Here is a 22,402-nt window from a genome sequence, read left to right as displayed (position 1 = left end):
AAAGACAGAGAGACAAAGTAAGAAAACATTCTTTAATTTGTTTCCCACTGTATGGAAATATTAGATTTTTATATTCATCCTCATACAAAAAGGCAGACGTGTTCTTAACGTTTACACCTTTTGCATTAGAATACATTGACACCATTGCAGTTACAAAAACATCAATAACACAAAACAATGAAAAAATGTAAAGAAAAACAAATTTCATACAAAATGAAGACCACTAACTTGTCAAAAAATGCCATCAATAATAAATACTATTTTTTTAATCATTGGTAAGCATATAGTTTAAAACAAAAGATGTTGATAGGACTTACATTCTTTAAAAAAACAAAATTGAATGCTTTTAAAATACTACGGAACCCTGGTATCATTGTAAACTACAGAACTAGCCGAGTGGTGTTTTAACTCGCTTGTTTCACAAGTGGAAATACTGACATACAAAGACTAGAGCAAATGCACAAACTTTCTCTCCCTCTCTCTCACACACACACACACACACACACACACACTATAAGACTGAGTGGAGGTGACACTGTGATTAAAAACCAGCAGCATTGCTGTGGTGGCATCATTCCAGGCTCGTTCACACATTACAATGTAGACATTTAGTTTTTGCCGTTGTGACAGAATTCAGAGACGACACGTTTATCCTAGAGGAGTTGCCTGCTCCTCTCGTTACAAGCTAAGAAAATGGCTGCTGTCGGTATGGCTTTTGTTTTCTCTTTCAAAAAACAGTGCAGTCGAGTTGACTGGATTGGTCACCGTGGGAATGGATTCCACGGGGGTGGGGTGGGGTGGGGTGGGGTTGTAATACCCCAGTGTATGTGATGCGTGGCCCTTGAGGGCTTAAGTGCCCCAAGTGCTAAGGAGATAAAACGCACCAGTGGTCCAGTATTGGACATGGCCGCAGTAGAAGAGTGGGGCGGAGCGCCATTCGTTACCACACTTCAGGGACATCAAACAGGGATGTTGTAGGTGATGCCCCTAAACAAGGACACAGAACGACAGGTTTAGAGATGCCCCTAAACAAGGACACAGAACGACAGGTTTAGAGACAAAACTTAAAAGCAGTGGTTATCTTTAAAAAGACATTCACCCATAAACAGAGGAAACAAACCTTAAAATAGCACCAGATAAAAAGCAATTATTTTTTGTTGCTACATTTCAATGATCTTAGAAGTTGAAATGTTTGATATGGCAATAAAGCATACAAGTCATTATTGCAAAAGCCCAATTCTGAATTAAGCCGGTCTGGTTTCAATAATGGGAACACCAGGGTGCTCATGTGTTAGAGATGACAGCCTCCCTGGTGATGAGAGCGCCTGGCGCCACCCTGTGGTCAGACAGTGGCCAATACAGCTCACAGCCACGCTTTTACCCCCAAACCAGACGAGCTCAACACTTACCAACTTGGACTTAGCATTGAATAACTGATCAACTCAATATCAGATTAGGAGTGTCATCGTGCCACCAAACACCTCTGTGCATACACCAAGATGTTAAATCCTTCTTGGTCAAACAAACCGTGATAAATCCAAACATTTTCAGATCCTTCTAGCACCCGTGCAGCACCCCAGTTAGTGCAGACATCTTGTTTCCATGTTTGAATATGTGACTGATTTATGATGTCAACTGTGTGAGAACCAACTATAACGTGGTTGCTGAATTCTTGAACCCTGCTATTCCTTTATTATTTTTACCTTTTTTATTATTATAATTTTTTAGGCCTTTACAATCTTCCTTTCCCCGTCTCTATCCGTCCTGATGCTCTCATTTGTGTCATTCCTGTTGTAAAAGAAAAGGTTTATCTTTCATATTTGAAATGGCACATCCCAGGGTTCTTGTCAAATGGTTGAAAACGGTTTGTGTAAAATCAGCATAGTGAGGTGTCCGATGGCACGGGGGGGGGGGGGACTGGGGACGGCAGTTCAAATCCTCCACGGTGCCTCCGGCTTGGCCGGGCACTCGACACACACAGGGACGTGGTTGTCTACACCCTCCCCAGACCAACTGTACAGTAGGGCGTGGCAGTATAACACACGGAGGGGAATTAGAAACAAAAAAAAAGTCCATTATCTACAGCTAGAGAGTAGATTAAGACTAGCTAACCCCATTAGTTTCCATGTATAAAACACAAATGTAAAACATCTGCCCACCATTTAAAATCTCACGATTATGAAACTAGTTCACAGACAGACATACGTTTCTTATTCTTTCGGCCGTTCTTGCCCTTCTTTGAAGGAGGTTGCTGCCAGGTGTCCATGCCTTCCTCGTCGTTGATCGTCGGCTCCGTGTGCTCGGGACTCTCCCCCTCCTCCTCCGGACTAGCCGCTGGCGAGTCCGATATGGATCTGAGGAGCACAGATCAAATCAGGCCATTGTCGACCTCTACAGTACATGCACGACTAATCAAAGTCCATGTGGAGATGAGTTTTACATACTGTGTCTTGAGCCAGCCTTCTGAGGTCTTGCTGTCGACGACTCCCGCGTAAGTCTGCGCGCGCATTTCTGGGGACGAGAAGCAACCAGTCACATTGACCACAATAACTATAAAGATGTAAATAAACAATAATAAAAAATATATAAGTCTAACTCAAGTCATATAGTGGACAGCATTGTCCACCCCACAACAATCATGAATTGTTTTTAAACGGCACATTTTAATTTTGTATCGCCATTTGTTGCACTGAGATCTACAAGCTCATAGCGCAGCACCGAGTGCCGCGCTACGAGCTTGTAGATCTGCTATTTTTGAAAAATTGTGAAAATGTGTGCAAATCTTTGAATATTTATTCTTTTAAAACAAACATTTTTTATCTCAAATCCTTGCTTCTGGGGGGTCCCTGGAACAAAATATTTTGAGATGGGGGGTCCGCGGCCAAATACATATCATTTTGGGGGTCCTTGACATGAAAAAGTTTGAGCACCACTGATATAGGAACATACGTTTTTTTTTTCAGAATACTGTTGGGATTTAGAAGACATTTGTAGAATCGGCCTCATGTCTTAACACTCTCACCGCCGGGCCCGTAGCCTACGGGCCGATAAATCCAACTGTACAGCGCCGATCCCGTAGCCTACGGGCTGTGGTGCTTTTTCCTTTTTTTCCGAAAAAAAAAACTTTTCAATTTTCTAGTACGGCACATTTCATCGTAACACCACCGGAAATGGAATTATTCAGGATCACGTTTTGCAGATCCCGTAGGCCTCCATTCTAAAGCGCACACTGAAACGCCATTTTCTTCGATTGTAGTTTTTCTCCTCGCTGATCACTGTTTTACATAAACCGTTCTAACTACAACATGGCGGCTCCGTTTGACACGTGGTTTGGACTGGGACACGCAGGGAGATCTCCGCGATGTTTACAAACAGTGCACAGCTCAATCCTAAGGATTTTAACGAGGTCTATGGCGACAAAAACAAAAAACAACAATAAAACGTTGGCACTGGTGAGTACATTATGAGATTAACCTCTGGCGGTCAATGTGTTAATGGGTTAACCTATACAGAGTGAATCCTGAACGTCATTCACTGACCATCGCGATTCAACACACAAAATATGCACGGTCGCACTAACCGTCGGTCTTTATCTTCTTCCTGCCCGTACCGTCTTCCTGTGCGTAATGGCTCCAGCCGTCTGTGATGGAAGTCTCTCCGGCACCCTGCTCCGCCGGGACGGGGCTGATGCTGCGCTTCCCCAGGGCCCGGTAGTGGGGCTTCAGCCAGCTGTCCTCTCCCCAGTGGGAGTGGGAGGAGGCCTGGCCCTGGCCCGTCGTCTTGTCCTTGTCTCGCTGCCTGCCCTGCAGGTACTCGGCGTACGTCTGGATGCGGTAGCTCTCAGCGTAGCGGCTGGTGTTCATGGCTGTGGGGTGGGGGTCATGGGGTCAGACACTTGAAGCTTATGTGCCGGTATAATAACATTCAGTGTTAATTTTGACAGCAAATTCTGATTTAGTATCAGTATTTTGAATAACACACCATTTAGTTTTAGTCCTATTTTAGTCATCTGAAGTCGTCTTAGTCGACTAAATATCAAAATCTTAGTATTTTAGTTTTAGTCAACAAAATGAACACTGGCAGCATAGAATATCATTGCTGTTCGGCAGGAAAAAAAAAATCTCCATATTCTACTTTGTGTTTCTTCTTAACTCATTCAGTGCCATTCTTATTTATGGCAGTTTGGTTCTGAGTGCCACAGCCAAAATTCATTGTAAAAGAAAAAAGTGCTTAGGAGCCGAGATACAGCCTTTTTCAGTAAGAAGTTAAACAAGAAGTGAATGGAGCAGCAAATCATCATATCTTGGGTTCTGAACATTAAAAAAAAAAAAAACTGAAAAAACTTTTTTTTTCTCTTTTCCGTGACGTCTTAGACGTCACATGGCGCTCAAGGCCATGACGTCTTAGACGTCATGTGGCACTGAATGAGTTAAATTAATGCCCAACTTGGGTTTCCAAAACTGTTACTTTTCAGGATTCAAATTCTGACATAGACGATATGTACTGTATTTCCCCCCCCCCCCCCCCAAGCGGCAGTGTACTAAAGAGTCCATAAATGGTTCCAAATAGACTCACCTATCTGGACCTGCTCCGTCTGACTGAGCGAGACGAAGGCAGACGTGTCGTCGATCCATGACACCTGAATGTTACCTGGATGGAAACAAAACCCAGCAAAGACAATGGGTGAGGAACTGTTGGTGGGTCGTAAGTGCGTGTGAGCAGAACCAAACCTGCTGTGCTTCTGTCTTACCGAAGGCACTGAAGAGCTGGAAGAGGTCACTGGTCTTCCACTCTTTTGGGAAGGTCACGTACAGAACGTGGTCTCTCTTAGGTTGCACTGTAGGGAGAGGGACAAGGAGGGAGGTGAAAGAGAGTTAAAAAAGGGGAGGGATGGCGTTAAAAGGAGAACAGACAATTTAAGAGTAGCAAAGTAGTGTTGGATAATCTACTCACGATCAGGTCCAGTAAGGTTGAGGTAGGGAATATCTATGATCCTCATTAGGAAAAGTCTGGAGTTGAGGAAAAAAAGAAGGTTGTTTCATTAAAATGTGTGAAGACAATTGAAAAGAGCCAGATTGAGAGCCGGTTCCTTTACATGACACAGCAGCGGTATGTTATATCAATGTTCTGAGAAAAGGTGAGGTTTAAGGCATGGACTATGGCGAGGTGTGAAAGCTGCAGCAAATATGAGTAAATGTTGCCGCTGCCACTGTGCAGCGAGACACAGCGGCAGGGAAACCACAAGCACTCTTCGGTCTTGGGTAGGGTAAGTGATATTTGTTGGTTAAAACAAAGACTGCTGGTCAGTCGGGCCGCATGCGGGCCACCAGTTGCCCATCCCTGGTGTAGGGCATCTACTAGGCTTGTGCTGATCACGGATGTCATCAGACTTCGACTTGTTGAACTTTTGTTTTGGCAATGGTCATTGCAATCACCTGATCAAATGCACCTAGCCAAATTCAAACCAGCAGCTCCCACCACGCACCGTCACTCAATGCGGCCCCAGGCAAAAAAAAAAATCAAAGAAAAACAAAGAAATCTAAACATATCCGAAATGGTGAACTATTGCCTTCAACTGTTCCAAACATGCAACTTTCCATGAACCATTTTAATTACAACAGTCCAGCAGTAGAGCACACTCTCGTTTATTTTAATAGAAGCCTTATTAACTATAATTCTAGTGTTCATTTTTGTATATTTTTAAGCCAAGGTTACAGCAATACTCTGAAAGGCATACTCAGGAATGTGAAGTTTTGTTTAGCAGCACAGCTGTAGTAAGTTGATAGAAGCATTACTAAATGCTAAATAAAAACAAATAATAATAGTTAATATCCGTTATTTATCACATATGTGACTAATATGGGCTTTTTGAGTAATGGGGTACTACTGGCGAGAGTGCCGATAAACAGGGGCGGGCTGGACCAAAATTCAGCCCTGGCATTTTGGTCCGAACCGGCGCACCGCCCCCGGACCGTTTTGTCAACGGGGGGGGGGTCCCTGCCGATAAACAATGCGGCCCCCCAGAGTGATTGAGGAAATTTTGTGGCCCTCACCATCTACAAAGTTGCCCACCCCTGCCCTACACTATATTGAAGCAAAGATAAAATATTGACCGTTTCTTACTTGTTGACGAAAGGCTCGATTAGTTTAGAGCGAGCCGACAAGTGGGCTTTGGGTGGGGTCAGGAATGTGCCTACAAAAGAAATGAAATAAAAGTCAGGCAAATTATGCAGTACTGAGACCAAATATTCGGCAGAAATAAAAGATCTACAAGCGTAGCAAAGTGATGAGAGCTTGTAGATCTGGTTTGGTCTTAGTCGACCAAGACTTTGTTAGTCAGGTGGTCGTTGATTATGTCCACGCTGAATTAAACATTTCTTGCTAAATGATGACCACTTCTTGTAAACTCTACATACAACCCTTTAATTCACATACAACCCTTTAATTCTACAGCCTATAGCTACAGTAGTATGCATTGTGAAGTTAACATTAAATACCGTAAATTTCGGACTATAAGCCGCAACTTTTTTCGACCCTGCGGCTTATATAACGGTGCGGCTTATCAATGGATTTTTACAGCTAACGGCCACTAGGGGACCTCCTAAATCTATGGATTTTACAGGTTACAGTCCACCACTATATAAATAAAGTTTATTATTATTATTATCTAATGTTGACCCCCCCCCCAACCCCCCCAGGGCTCCGCTCCGATCCCCCCGCCCCCCGCGCACCTCTCGGTCCGCACACCGCTCAGAAAAAAGAAAAGAAAAGTATTTTGTTGCGTGTCTAAATCACTTTCTCTTTTATCCCAAATGCGTCCCAATCAGTACCCACCATAGAGGCAAGGCAGGCAGCCGCCTGCCCAACTAAAATCTAGCATCCCCTAGAAAATAAAGTAAAAGACTGAAAAACAGGCAGTGAAAAAAATCTTAAATGCTTAAATGTGGAATAAATAATGGACCTTGATATGAAAAAGGTTGAAAACCAATGGCCTAGAGGAGAGGGGACGAGAGGGGAGAATGAAGAGACGGACAAAAACGACAGAAGAAAGTGGTTGTCTCTAGTAGTCTACACCCTCCCCAATACCGGTTAGGGTTGGCAGTGACTATACAGTACATAATATTGTCTCCGTCGGGTGGAAATCTCAGAGCTTGTAGATCTAGTTTTGTTGCTTTTGTGTGACGCTGTAGGATGAAGATTAGAAGGTCATTCATTTACACCACTGGAGAGAGAGGCTCGCCGCTCGCGTCGCAAAAGCCAGTGTTGTTAATTCAGCCAAAATCATTTGCGTTTCAAATCGTATTGTTTGATCGGCTGGTGCCTGGTGATATAACTTTACAGTCACAAGGTATTTATAAACATACTTGTGTGGATGACGGTGACGGAGAATTTTAATGAAGTCTGGATCTGGACGCGCTGCGCACTTCTGTGTTGCTCGCGCAGACAATGTGTCAGCCCGTACAACATGTGGCGCGCGGCCAAGACCGCGGTCCACGCTCTGCTCTTACTTTTTATTACTGATTTTATGTTAAAACTAAATGTTAAAAGGATTGATCAAGTGATATTACTCAAACAGAGAACATAACCTCTCCAGAATCATAGTCAGCAAAGTTTCACAGCGTGCTGGTTAGAAGTGCTGCATAGAACTGCTGGAGTGGAGTACTGGAATAGAGTGCTTTGATCGGAGCGTTTGATCGGCATTTTCGCTGCGATGCGATCTCAGTATACAGGACAGCAGACAATATCATACAATATGAAAGGAGCTGCGAGGAGATGTACGCTACAGCCAATGAGAGCACATTACAGCCACATGGAAGGTCGGTGGACCTGACCACAACAAACAGATCCCTCGCATAGTTACCGTCCAGTATTAAGTTAAACATTATTATAAAACAGAATGAGAGTGAGCGAGCGTGCTCAAAGGGGGGCTGTTTATTTGAGACTATTGCACAGAGATAGAGAGAGAGACACACAGAGAGCGAGCGATCTGTGTGTGTGTGTGTGTTTGTGAAAACAAGCCCAACAAATGTGACTATGAGCACTTTTAACCTATATACAAATACATTGGATTTATGAAAATAGCCGATCTACAAGCTCACGTTGTAGATAGGCTATTTTCAAAGAAGAACATATTGGAGAAAAAAAGATGGAAATTGTGGAATATTTCCAAATCCACACAGATCTTGTATGGGGGTCTGTGGCACAACATATTTTCAGAAGGGGGGAGGTCTGCAGACAAATATTAATTTGGGGGTCCTTGCCATGAAAATGTTTGAAAACAACTGGTTCAAACAACATTAGGACACAAGGCCAAATAAGCAACTAAACTGTCAAGCAACTTTACAGAAAAAACAAGCCCAAAGTCGCTTATAATAAGCGGACATGGCAACGCTAGTGCTGCGTAAGTGCGTAGCCTACTTGAAGAGAGAGAGAAACGCATCACGGCCCACGGGAGACGTTGATTAAAATGACTTGGAATAAAAACAAATGTATGTATTGGGTCTGATCCTGGATAGCATCTTAGTGAACTATCCTACAGTGTGTAATCCCTGGTCGGGGATCAATCTATAGTGTGAAAACCACAACGATATATGACAGCCGATTTCAAGAAATAAACTCCTGCAGTGTGTAATGCTTAACGATCAGACGACCCCCGACCACTTTAAAAGTCCTACAGTGTGTACCTGCCCTTAATCGGATCGCGGCATCTCTACTTGTTTGTTGAAATGTTAATAAATGGGAGCTTCCCCAAACAGCCATCTCTTTCCCGACAGTCCCCTCTGTGCACGGACCCTTACATATGGTAATTAAACATTAAAACACCCGCGGCTTATAGTCCAGTGCGGCTTATATATGTACAAATCATTCAATTTAGCTGCTGCGGCTTATATTCAGGTGCGCCTTATAGTGCGAAAATTACGGTAGTTAGTTCCCAACCTCAAGAATGAAAAGAAAAGGCTGGTCTTCGCATGATTGTATGTGGCAAACACAATTTTACAGATGTGTCAATTGAATCAACAAATTGATTAGTCGATAAGCTAGTCGACTAAGAATTCAGTCACTCTGATGGCTTGTTACAGCTAACAGAGTGTGTGAATGCATGCGTTACCCAGGTAGTTGGCCATGGCGATGAAACAGAGGCCAGTGATGTAGGCGTCGTAGCCCGCCTCGTGGAGCTGATCATGGGCCGTGTCGTAGCTGGGGAAGCCTTCTGCCGCCTCTGGTGGCAGAGAAATGATGGAGAGAAGGAAAAAGGAGTGTGAGATGGACTGAAGAGAAGATCAGTCAAATGTGGGAGTGGGGGACGGGACAGAGCTTCTCTAGTGAATGTTCTCACCGACGCCAGGAGATTTGAAGGGCTTCCCCTTCAGCTGTTTCTCCAGCTCAGCCAGAGAAGTGTTGGTGATCAAATCCTAGAAAATAAAACCAAACAATATCAAACCAATATCCCCATATGGACCCTTACAGATCCAACTCTGCGATTTATGTCCTTGAAATTAAAATGTTTGAGAACCACTGAAATAGATATTCAGCTAAATCCTTCAATTGAAACTTGGAAGAGTTACAGTACCTTGAACGGCTGTGTTGAGGACATTAGCTTAGTGTCCAAAAGTCTAAGAAGAGAAAGCAATAAAAACTAGTGTTATTCACTTATATAGAGGGGGTACCCAATACCAGTACCTGCCCTATGGCATTCTGTACACGTAAATGTTCGTTAAATTATTTTCTGCAAAGCTCTAAAGTTTTGTTTTCCTAAAATATATTACAGATTTTTACCCCCCCCCCCCCTCTGTCTTTTAAATGAATCTACTGTAAGTCAGGTAAGTTCGGCTGAGGGCACATGCACTTTGCCCACTACTTCTACACGCCGTGTGCAAACACGCTACGTATTACAAGGAGTTTCTGAAGAGCAGACATGAAAGTGCAGATACAGTACATTGTCTAAATAAAATAAAAGATAAGTAGATATGGTATACGCTGTCAAAACTAGGATATAAGATCATTAGCCTGGAACAGGCTAAACAGTCCCAAACCTGACTTTGTTTTTAATGCGCTGATGCATTAAACTGTTTATGTGGCCATCTCCTTGCATCCAGTACAATTGTATAATTACAGCCATAAAGACACAATTTTGATTTATGTGTAAACAAGACTGCTTTGGAGACTCCATTAAGTGCACATTTTGCTTCTCAACTTTAGTTTTATGAACAGGGGCTGGGCGTTCTTTTAATCCTTGTTAACTGGAGAAGGGCATTCTTTTCATCTTTATTAACTGGGGAAGGGAGTTCTTTTAATCTTTATTAACTGGTGTAGGGCGTTCCATCTTAGATGCGGCTGCTTTTCTGTCTCATAAAAGTTGGCTTGATATATTGAGCTTTAAAGGGATACTTCACTTTCACATAAAATAAACATTAAAAATATATATTAAAAAAATGAAATAAGTTATGGCAAAATAAAGGCCCCCTCACACATTAGTAGGACACTCTAATGCGTGAGGGGGCCATGAATTTTCCATTAATTTTTTCATTTATTTTTAATATATTTTTTAAATGTTTCCCCGGCCCTAAAGTGAAGTATCCCTTTAAGTCTGCCTGAAATTGCTTTGGATGAAAATTACTTTATTATTGACCAAGTAGTAGCACATTACACTACCATTTAGAGACACTTCATTCTGTTCTTTTTCAAAACAGCTCAAATGTTTGTTATGTAGTTTTTGATTAACGACTTGAGCCCGACTTGTATTTAATCAAACAATGGAGTCTCACATTGCGATGCGACGTGTTATGCGCTTATAGATGCGACACCAGCATACAACAGTAAATTAAGCATGAAGGACTACGCTGTTTTGGGGGAATTATCGGCAAGGGAAAAGTAGAACACGGTTACGTACCTTGGGAAGACATACTTCGTGACCTCTTTAAAGTCCTGAAGATCCTAGTGAACAGAAAAGAGACACCATGAAAACTGACACTAAGAAACCATTTCACCAAAAGTGAACATTCCTTCTAATGACATGCCCAAAATAGTGACACCAGAGTCTAATGCGTTTAATTCTGTGTTTTCTTTTTACACTAGTACAGTGGTTCTCAACCAGGTGCTTGTCAGGGTGGGGGGGGTCCCCATCAGGGTGGGGGGGTCCCCAGTTCAAATGGCAGCCTGAAAATGTTGAGAACCACTGCACTAGTAGACTCCTTTAATCTAGTAGTGAACATGTGGTGTGTGTACCTCTGGCAGCAGGCAGTAGAACTGCTGGATAGTGTGCATGACGTCAAGCAACATGTTGTGTCCGACCACCAGCTTACCCTGTGTGTTGGGTCAAACAGAAACGCAGCAAGTGTTTGGATTAAACATAGATGAACTGTAGAGTTCTCAAATTCACGTTCTCAATTTAAACTGGAATACAAATCTAGACAATGAACTTAAAAACAAGGCGACATCTCTAATAAACTAGTCCAAAAGTAGTACCGTGCAGAGAATAAAGCAGAAAGAATGCTTGTAACTCTACGGGTCTAAATCATGACGTCTTTCTGCTGGTAAATTCAAACGGATGTTTGTCATTTCTTTTGATCGGGGCTTCTGTGATCGGCCGTGTACAATAATACCTGACCTGTTGCGTCATTTATCGTACAATCGTACCCGACCAGATAAAGACCCGTTTGGTTGAATTGTGTTGACAGGCCATGCAAATGAGGCTTTTTAACAGATTTTTTTACTTCTATCGTTATTTCAGAGTACCTCGGACCTGTCCCCCCCCCCCCTCAGAGTGGCATTATGAAGGATGGTCATTCCAATTATCAGAGATTACAATGGTGACAGCTCGGTGCATGATTGATGTTGCAGACTTACAGATTTGGCCATGGCGTGGATCACTCTGGAGAAGCCTACAGCATCGTTCAACTCCTCCTACAGGGGGAAAAATAAAAAAACATAGGTCATTACATCATCCTACTTGGAACAGGGTTGGAGCCATATCAATGGAGCCAGAGGAACCCGTTCCAACATTACAAGAACCCACCTAATTTTTTTTTTTTTCCCTCATCGATTCCCCAAATAAAAATCAGTGTGCGCACGAGTGTGTGGGTACAACAAAGATGCAGACCAGTCTCAGATTGAAGCTTTAAAAAAAAAAGTGGTGAGAAGGAGCACATACTAGTGCATGAAATTGTGTATATTACGCATTCAACCCATAGTTAATAACTCATCCAATACGATAAAACACCTACAACAATACACCGGAAAATTGTGTTGGATTACCAATCTCAATGACGTTTCAAACAAACTACAGTATGATTTGGAAAGTGGTCAGCAGTAATGTATATAGTGAGTCGTAGTCAGTGGGCTAAACACAGTCCATCGGTATGGTCCTTTAAGTAACAGACATTGATCCTATCAACTCTGAATCCTAGAAACACCGTTACAAATACACAGAGAGGTTAAGAGTTGAGCTGTACGACACTCAGAAAGACATACTTAACATGCAATAACATTTGATAGCCAGTCTCCCAAACTGACCTGTTCCCTCTCCAGTTTCAGTTGTTCTCTCCTCTTCCTCTCCTCGTCATCTACTTTGCTGATCTGGATGAAGCGTTCTTTCTGCACACACACACACACACTTTACGTTCAGAATTTTGCTCCAGTAGAAACCAATTGTTAAAATTAAAATAAGTAATAATAATAAGTCCTTACTTTTTCTGTCTCAATGGTCTCCACATGAATGCCTTTGGGGAACCTGGGTTTGACAAATGTCAGATATATAGAATAAGAATGAAGGCACAATAACCCAAAGCCATACGATAACCAATAGTGCCTATAAAATAAATACAAACACACTCACTTCCAGTTCAAGGTCTGGTATATCAGCTTCCTCTGGAACCTGGTGAGAAACAGGAATGGAGAGGGTGAATACGACATGCTTGTGAAGGTTGAATCTCCAAGCCAGAAGGTTATATAGCTTTTAAGCCATTAAATCCAGGAAAGCATCCGTGTAATTTTAGATCTTAGTGTTGGCTATTCAAAAATAGCAGATATACAAGCTCACAGCGAGCTTGTTCATCTGCAATTTTTATACACAAATCTTCTCTTCTGGGGGTCCCTGGCACAAAACATTTTCAGATGGGGGTGCGCGGCCAAATACATAAACTACTGTATATTACCCAGTACATGGCTCCAGTTCCACCGTCTTCTCAGCGTTGGTAAAGAGGGCTTCGACTTTTTCCCTGTAGAGAAAAGATAAGACCGGAGGGTATCATGTAGAGAAAAGATAAAGACATGAGGGGGTGTCGCAGAGGGACAAACAAAGACACTTTGTTTGCAAGATACAATAAGCACTTACGACCTATAAACGTATTTGTACAACGAATAGAGCAAATGGCGCCACATTGCGAGCTTGTAGATGCAAGTAAGTAAGCCTGGCCGAGCCCCATAGGACAGGAGCCTATCTCCCTCTCCCGTTTCCTTAGCGTGAGGCATCTTGATGTAGAAGTACATAATTGGGGGTCCCACTTTTAGAGTCTTTGGTATGACGCGGCCGGGGATCGAACCCAAACCTCCCAGTCTCAGGGCGGACGCTCTAACCACGGATGAGCCATTTGTATTATCTTTCAGAACATTTGCCTACAACGCTACGCCATAATTAGTGATGCCAGGGTGAAAGTGGTTAACTGAAGACTCAATATATCGGCACAGCGGTAGTGGGTCTACCCATCATGTGTTGAAAAATAAAACCAAAATGAATCAAAGTGCAGACTGGTTAGATTCCTTTCCAAAACGTTCCTTTTGAGGCGGTTGCCTCCAACCACCTGGTTATCTCTCACAGCAGCACAGCCTTTTGGAAGACGTCCTGCTGTGAGAACACACGCTTTGTTGACATCGTAGCATGTCAACACTGGTATGGCTCAGTCTCTCCCTCAACTCAGTCCTAGCGGTGCCTTTGCACAGGCACCATTCATTTTCTATGGAGGCAGGTGGCATTCCTGTGCAAAAGATCATGGGCTTGGCAGCGGCGCAAGCACGGGAAGCTTCCGAGTAGCTTGGGAACCGACATGTGGCCCACAAATCAGTGGCCTAGGTCCGGTTTCTGTAGTGTGAGGCAGCTTGATGTTCAAGTACAACCCCCCTGGACATGATGCTAGCATGTCGCAGAGACTTACCGCCAATTTAACCCTTAATGCGGAGTGCCAAGCAGGGAGGCATTGAGCTCCCAATCTCAGGGCAGACACAAACCACAAGCTGGTATACATATTTTAGTTCGGCTTAGCTGGAAGCAATGGTGTCGAGGATTATACATGATGTGATTGACACTGAAAATGTTTATGACTCTTTCAAATCTGCAGCTATTGGGCTAAAACAAATCTAACAACGGCAGCATCTAATGTCTCAGACACGGGACAGGCAGCAGCAACACCGCCATGTAGCCCACAATACCCCACATGACATTTTATCTAGCAGACCAAAATTTTAACTTTGCACAGGAGATAGTTACCTCATAATCAAACGGATAAATGCTGGAAATTCAAACTCAACATTTCCCATACTCAAGGCTGTGACAACAGGAGTGGAAGTACTAACTTGGCGTCAGCCGTATTAGTCTAAAACGCATACACAAATGGCATTCGTTTGCCCCTGTCCATTTAAGGAGGCCATCAGCTCTTCTGTCAGGTCTGTAAGGCTATAATTACCATTCCACCTGCGCTGCGTGACAAAACAATTAACATGGATGTGGACTTCTGCCTGTCAACTCTCTTCGTGCCCAGTCTAGGAGACGATGCAAGGTCTTCGTTTTAAGACAATTCCTTCAGAAGAAAACCGAGTGATGAAAATAGGGCTTTAGGAAAACTTACACCACCCTGTTGATGAAAGCTTTGTGTTCTTCAGGTACACAAGTAACACTTTTTGGGGGCGTGATGAAGTTAGGCGCTCCCACTCCGTTGGCATGCTGGTTCCTCCGTTCCTCGGTCTGCTCTCTCAGCTGGGCTTCCTCTTCATGGTTTAGGTATGGGATGCCTACAACAAGCAGAGAGAAAGGGTTAGGCATTTTAGAAGACTTTAATGGCGGTCAGAAGACTTTAATGCCGTCGGCGGTCAGAATTAAATTTAACAACTTGAACCCTAGCATCCTTTCAACAATTGCAAATCGACAGCATCTTCAACTTACCGTGACGGAACACCTTGTTGAAGTCAAAGCCCTGGCTGGCCAGGAAGTCTATACTGGAACTCTGAGAAGAAAAAATATTTAAATCAGCACCTTCGTTCACAGCCCAACACATCAGTCCGACAGCCAGGAGACAACAACATAGGGTCAGACAACGAGGTCAGGGGCCCCAATTTCCCCAACATTCTGCGCCTAGTTGGCCATTACCTGCAGTCAGTCCATTTCTAGCCAATCAATCGGATTCGGCATACAGTTGCGCAGTGGTTCTCCAAGTGGGGTTTACAAAATATTTTCAGATGAGGGGGTCGGTGGACAAATGCATATTAATTCGGGGGTCCTCGACATGAAAAGCTTCGACAACTACTGCAGTTCAGTATTCACGTACTGAACACGTGCGGGGCGAACGCAAAAGACGGGGAAATAAAAAGACGATAGCATCTTTTTAAGGCAGCCTTTTCAAACCTGAGGTCGAACGTACAGCGTCATCCCGGAAGATATAGTCATCAAGGGATTTTGGAAGTAATACTATGGCTGCTGTTACATGGACAGTTTTATTCGGAATGAATACACTTCTATTCGGAATGAATGAATTCATTCAGAATAGAAATGCTCATGTAGACACCTCAATTTGAATAGAATATTCCATTCCAGTCTGACCCGAATGAATTTTCATTCGGGTTAGGAGGGGTGGTATAGACCGTTTGAATCGGGATATACCACTCGGAATTGACCATGTAAACACTTTATTCCGAAAACTCCTCTCTGTTTGGATACATGCATACATGCATTCCTTTGCGCATGTCCGTGCTTAGTAGTGCTGTCATAATGGTCCAAAAATGACCTATCAAATCTCTAATCTCGGCCACGGTCGCTCCTGCGGGATAAAATGAATGATTCTATAGCGTCATTTAATAAGCCTGTAATGGTTAAGCCCAGACTTGTCCAGGAGAACGGACACTCCGAGGATTGCTGGCCTAGGCTACACTTATATGGATCTTTTTCTAAACGGGTATTTTAGTCCTCAGTTTTTAAAAAGAATCCCTGGCCACATGACAGATTTTTGTCATGTGGAAAGAATCCCTGTCCACACTTAAACGCAGAAACGCATTGATCAGCTGCAAGTTTCAATTTTAAATCAGATTTTACATTTATTTTATATTTGAGGGGCCAAATACGTATACATTTTTAATCACATGTTAAGGCCCAATACTGCAATAGCTGCATTGTTTTAATAGCATACGTGAACAAAAATAAATGAAAACATTATTAGGGCGCAGCTGCAGCGAAAACAGATGAGTTTTACTCATCAAATCAATTCATTACATGGGCAGCCGGAACGGTCGTCCCAAAAAACACCCAAAACGCCCCACGCACCTTTTGAGCGGGCCATCCACGGCCGCTCCATGGTCGCTGGATTTTCACCCGGGGCGATTGTGTTTTAGGGCGACAGACCCCGCATTCAACCCGTGTGTTGGGTGTGCGCACCACGCGCTACTCGGCGCAGAAAGAGGGTTTTCGTCACAGTGAATGAGTTACAGCATGTTTCAAAGCTTTTTCATAATACAAGAAAAACGTGACACTAGGCATAATGAGTAGCTTATACTTTCTACTTAAGTATATTTTGATGCCAATACTTTTGTACTTTTGCCATAAATTAGCGTGCCTTGTTTCATAGACTGTAGTGTTGCTCTCTCTTTATTATTATAATGACCATGAGCGGTCCGGTGTTTTTATGTATTATTATTTATTATTATAATGACCATGTGCGAATGCGTGATGACGTCATCGTACCTACATGAGAAATGTGACAAATAGTATAGGCTAGCCTACGTTTTAGCGTGTCTGGTACCAATACAAAAAAAGAAACTGGTCTGAACTTTTAGATCTGCTACTTTTGCATTAAAACGGCGATAACAAAGGAACACAGGCTTGTACCGCATACAACGCTGCCTGGCCAGGAGTCGGTGCGTGGCTTACCGGCCTGTCTACGACCGACAGACCTCCGCCGCGGAGGCACAAGGGGGCTATTGCCTCCTCCCATGCCCACCAGGGGAAGCTCTGCTCCGGTTAGTGGCCCCTGGTCCATGCCCGGGCGTAGGCGGGAACCACTTTGCGCATGTCAAAAGTTATATTCCGAATGAATGCTTTGGTCGTGTAAACGAGGAATATTTTATTCAGGTCCCATGTAAACAGAGTGGAACAGATTCCTCTATTCGGAATGAGTTCATTCTGAATGAGTTCATTCTGAATGAATACATGATGTCCATGTAACTGTGGCCAATGAAGATCAAGTGGTGTCTGATCAAGGACAGGACGCCACTATATAATATTTCACAGTCTGGCTGTGCGTCAAAATAGTCAAGTCCAGGTTATGGAGAAATGTAAAGGTAAGATTACATCCCAAAATTGTTCTGGTGATAATGTAATGCAAATGAGGCGATCCATTGGCGCAGTCAGGCAGAGAATTTGATTTTGTTTTTAAGGGATTGTTTAGTGATAAATTATAGTGAGACGCAGGGAAGCAGGTAGAGCGTTTCTAAAATGGATTGGGTTTTTTCCCCCACTAGAGCCAAACCTATACCGGAACAGATTATGTTTCAGTATTCAGTGCATCATTCAATCCAAATGTTCTTTAAACACATTGAAACTAGAGTCCCTATTTTGGGCAAATCATTATAGGCCAAAATACATTTGACACGTTTTCAAGTTTGACAAGTTCACAGCTGTGAACTTGTAGGTTGAGGCACTGTTCCTTCTGTGACAAGCAAACACTTAAAAGATCTTTTCTTTTGGCTTTTTAAGAAATATAATACATTACATACAGACTTTGTCACTTTTTCAATTACAGCAACCTTTCCCATCTCAAAACTGTCAAGTCTTATCACCAATGGTACAAATGTAATTCTCAGCCATTCAGAGAGACAACGGCACATCATTGACTTACCTGACAGATGAATTTGATATCTGGTGACGTCCTGTTGAACGGCTTAGGGAATATATAAAAATTAAAAGCCTTGATGATATACCTGCAGAGAAAGTCAAAGAGAGTTTCATCATCATCAACGTGTGCACACCGCCATCACCAACAACACAGACCAGATGGGGATATCTAAAAGCAATGTTAGGCAAGCTGATAGTTGCCAGAATTATACCACATACACCTACAGATGTTATTGGGATTACAATAAAATAAACAGGTTTTTAGGTTTAAAGTAAAACTAGAGTTAGATATTGAAGTGGATGTTTTTTTCTACTTTGTGTGGACAGACAGCCCTCCCTCCCAATTATGCATATGGTAATGCAGAAATCATACTCCATCCAAATACACACACACACACACACACACACAAATCAACTTACTTTGACTGTGTTGAATCATATTTGAATGCGCACAGCCCAAACTGGAAGAGGAGAAAGTCCATGGAATGCTGCGAAGAGGTGCAGAGGGGAACAGATTTGTTGCACGTAACCGAACAGTATATCACTTTCAACCCTGGCATCCCTATTTTGGGCATATTATAGGCAAAGACAGCTCTACAAATAGATGAGCTTGTAGATCACCTTTTTCCCAATAGTCCAAGTATAAAATCAGGCTTGAATGGTTAACCACATGAACCCTAGTGTCCCTATTGTGGAGTGAACATTCAGCAAAAAGAGCCGCTCTACAAGCTCACAATCGGCTCTTTTCGGTGACGAAATTTGGTGTAGAGGGAAAAAAGGAGGGGGCCTAGTACAGACCATCAACTTTTGCCGTTTTCTAATTTGAATCCTGAAGTAACAGTTTTGGACATGTGAGGTTTCCACCTGATATCTATAGATATAGTTTAAGTGTTGTGGTTAATTGTACGGATGTTCCATGTGAATTTCAGTCTGCCATGATTCTTTGTCCATGTTTCATATATACAGTACAATGCATTATGGCTTTTAAAAAACAAACAAAAAGGCAGCCGCACAATAGTTAGAAATTAGCAGGAGCTATAAACATGACGGTTGAAATTAAACTAGGAAAATGGCATCTGTCCCCATTAAATCAAAAGAATGAATAGAAAAGAAGAAAACCTTTTTCAGCTTCATGTATCGTTCCTCCGGTGTGTCTAGGCCATTGGTTAGTGCACTGACGTTGGGGCCATCGCTGATGCCTACATTTTAACAAACTGCACGTTAGCTGGGAGTCTATTATAGACATAAATGCTTTAATTCAGTGGTTCTCAGTTAGATCTTCATGTCAAAGATACCCAAATTGAGACGCATTAGGCATGCCCCATTTTGCTGGGGACCCTGGAACCCCCTTAAGGATCGCTGGGGGTCCCTGCATTGAGAACCACTGCGCAGTCGACAAGTGCACATCAAAACATCCGATCAACAATAAACACATTACCTGAAAACTCCCCATCGATAGCCAGGAAATCTGCCTCCTCTATGGCACTGTACACCGTGCTCAGACTGTCTTTAAAATCTGTAACACACAGAACAGAGGTGACCAATCATAGTTAAAAGATACGATCATTACGTTCTATGCCCTATGCAGGGGTGAACAAAGTACTCAATCGCAGTACTCGAGTCAGGATAGATACTCAGTCTGCTGGTCAAATATTACTCGACTACAAGTGAAAGTTGCTTTGGTACTTGCTTTTTTTATGCTATTGCTGGACTGATATTTTCCACTATAATATAGTGGAATTAACCACTTCAAATATTATTTCAAGTCACTATATTTGAAGTGGTTAATTCATAATATGGCCACAATAGATTCCCCAAAGGACTTTATGTTATACTTTTAGCCTAAATGGTTTAATGTAACTTTTTGGACTAAAAGTATTCAATCAAAAGTACAATATTTTCCTTTGAAATTTTTCAAAAGTATCCAAAAAATACAATTACTCAAGTACAGTAAAGATACTAAAATAAATCTCTGCTCATCCAAAAGAGGGAATCCCCACATGCTTGACCATGTGACAAATTGGGCTAGTAGCTTCAGGCAGTACTACTTGTCAAACCAGTAGGTGTCCTACCCGACACCAGGGTCTAAATGAAGATGCACAGACCTGAGACCACCTTTTAGTCATATAGACAAGCGAACTTAGTCCCATTGCACTATAGTTTGGTTAAAATAACTGTTTATTAAAGATTGCATCTTTAACGTGGAGCTGCCTCGGCTGCGTGCATGCTTCTACAATGCAACATCCATGGTGTTACATGGATCCATTTGTGACTTTCTTTTAAAGAGGTGCAAATCCAATTTGAAGCAAATGTAACCTTAATGGACACGGTTTGCTTACATCTGTACCTTCTCAAAGTCACATTAACATAGGTTTGCATAGGCCCGTCACAAATATTATTACATAATCGCAATTATTTCAGATAGTCGCAATTTTACTTTGCATAATCATTCCCATGTTAAAAATGATTATATACATATATTTTTTTAATGCAACAATAGTGGAAATAGCAGATCTACACGCTCAAAACGCGCCGTCCACTATAAATGTTTATTTTTTAAAGTTAATAACGTAATTAAATTCGTGTCATTTTCTCACATCTGCCCTGTGCAACTTTTGTTTACGAAGTCGAAAAGCCAAACAGAAATGTGTTTTATTCATAATAATGTTAATGTTAAATCATTGGTCGGATTTATTTGAGTATGAATTAATAGTCAAGTAAAATGTGAAAATAATCGAGACAGCCAGACAGTAGTAGATGTAGCGTTAGCTAGCAAACAGTAGTAGCACACATACAAACGACACATTTTGGGGGGGATATTTTACGTATTTTGCATAGTTTACAGCGTGCCTTTTAACACCGTCGTTTCTCACGTGCACGTAGTCGCAGACGTAATGAAACAGTGTGAATGGTTCATGTATAAATACTCACTCGTCCGTGTCACCTCCATCCTGCACACAATAAGTCTAGTGTTGAGCTAACGCTTCGCTAGCAACACTCCTGTTTGCCTTTTAACCCCCTTTTTATACAAACACTTCCGGGTGCATGGAGCGTGTGACGCTTTTATTTTGGACGTCAACCCTCGAACTGGGATCCAATTCACTTTGTACTTTAAAGATCCGGTCATAGAGCGGATACGGAAATGGTAAATGGATGTCTGTGTGGAAAGTACCAGATACAGTAGGCGGGTTCTAGGCCGGATATGGGTACTGAACGGTAAAGGTTAAGTTCAATCAAAAATAATAATAATAATAATAATAATAATAATAATAATAATAATAACAGCAACAACAACAACAACAATTGATTGATTGAATATTCTATTGGCGGTTTAAAAATACAGCAGTATGTAAAAAAAGAAGCCAAATGGACACTCCCAAAAATACAATAACATTTTAACAATAAAAAATACATATCAAATATGCAGTTTAATAATACTAATAATGATAATAATAACAATAATAATAATAATAACAATATTAATAATAATGATAATATTAATAATAACAATAATAACACTAATAATAATAATAATTTGAATGTGTGATAGTACATACATAAGAGTACAATATTATATTCACAAATGATAATTATTTCATGGTTTATCATTGCAAAAATTGTTGCTCTTATTTTGGTGTAAAAGTTCCCAGTAGGCCTATACACAAAAAAACATCCTATCAGCGAGGCAGTTTGTTTAATGCTGCAATGGCTGAAGTGACCAAACTACTAAACTAAAACCAATGGTGGAAAAAGTACTCAAATGTTTTACTTAAGTAAAAGTATCAATACTGCAATGTAGAAGTACTCTATTACAAGTAAAAGTCCGTAATTCAAAATTTACTTGAGTAAAAGTACAAAAGTATTGGTATCAACGTGTACTTAAAGTACCAAAAGTAAAAGTACTAATATGTTTGAAAATAGCAGATCTACAAGCTCACAACGCGTCGCGATGCAACGCGTTGAGAGCTTGTAGATCTGCTATTTTCAAATAGCCTATATAGGGCTAAAGTGGTTAATGTACTGTATGTTTTATAATGTAATAAGTTATATCTGCAAGTAACTAAAGTTTTCAAATAATTGTAGTGGAGTAAAAGTACAATATTTGCCTCTGAGATGTAGTGGAGTAAAAGTAAAAGTATAGACAAGTGGATACTTTTACTTTTAGTAAAGTAAAAGTACCTAAAAATTGTACTTAAGTACAGTACTTGAGTAAATGCACTTAGTTACTTCACACCACTGGTCCGGACATAAATTATATTAAAGAGCCTTATGATTTAGTAAATATACTATGGAAAAATCCAGGGGAAAGGT

At 41.7% G+C, this 22,402-nt stretch overlaps 1 protein-coding gene across 3 annotated transcripts; it reads right to left on the bottom strand.

The window, feature by feature from the left end:
- Positions 1-11: 11 nt before the first annotated feature.
- parn (poly(A)-specific ribonuclease (deadenylation nuclease)) lies at positions 12-21,115 on the bottom strand. 3 transcript variants are annotated; one of them, XM_080443037.1, is made up of 25 exons: positions 21,023-21,115; positions 19,530-19,607; positions 19,211-19,290; positions 18,512-18,579; positions 18,096-18,177; positions 15,155-15,215; positions 14,841-15,003; positions 13,155-13,217; positions 12,836-12,874; positions 12,688-12,730; positions 12,514-12,594; positions 11,848-11,904; positions 11,227-11,304; positions 10,892-10,935; positions 9,572-9,614; positions 9,338-9,413; positions 9,110-9,220; positions 6,124-6,193; positions 4,954-5,009; positions 4,751-4,837; positions 4,576-4,650; positions 3,581-3,865; positions 2,445-2,511; positions 2,206-2,354; positions 12-1,025 (listed from the first exon to the last, which is right to left on the bottom strand). In XM_080443037.1, exons 1-25 carry the CDS (start codon positions 21,039-21,041, stop codon positions 988-990), a joined length of 2,013 nt encoding a protein of 670 aa, XP_080299163.1. In that variant the 5' UTR covers positions 21,042-21,115; the 3' UTR covers positions 12-987. The 3 variants fall into 3 exon arrangements, with proteins under 3 accessions (XP_080299163.1, XP_080299162.1, XP_080299161.1); XM_080443036.1 differs by having other exon boundaries at positions 12-987; XM_080443035.1 differs by lacking the exon at positions 12-1,025 and adding an exon at positions 1,037-1,788.
- Between the last annotated feature and the right edge of the window lie 1,287 nt (positions 21,116-22,402).

The sequence above is a fragment of the Gymnoscopelus braueri genome, assembly GCF_963280865.1.
Source record: "Gymnoscopelus braueri genome assembly, chromosome: 2".
In the NCBI taxonomy this organism is placed as follows: Eukaryota; Metazoa; Chordata; class Actinopteri; order Myctophiformes; family Myctophidae; genus Gymnoscopelus; species Gymnoscopelus braueri.
Note: the sequence above shows the minus strand (reverse complement) of the source record. Positions and strands in the feature narration are given on the sequence as shown.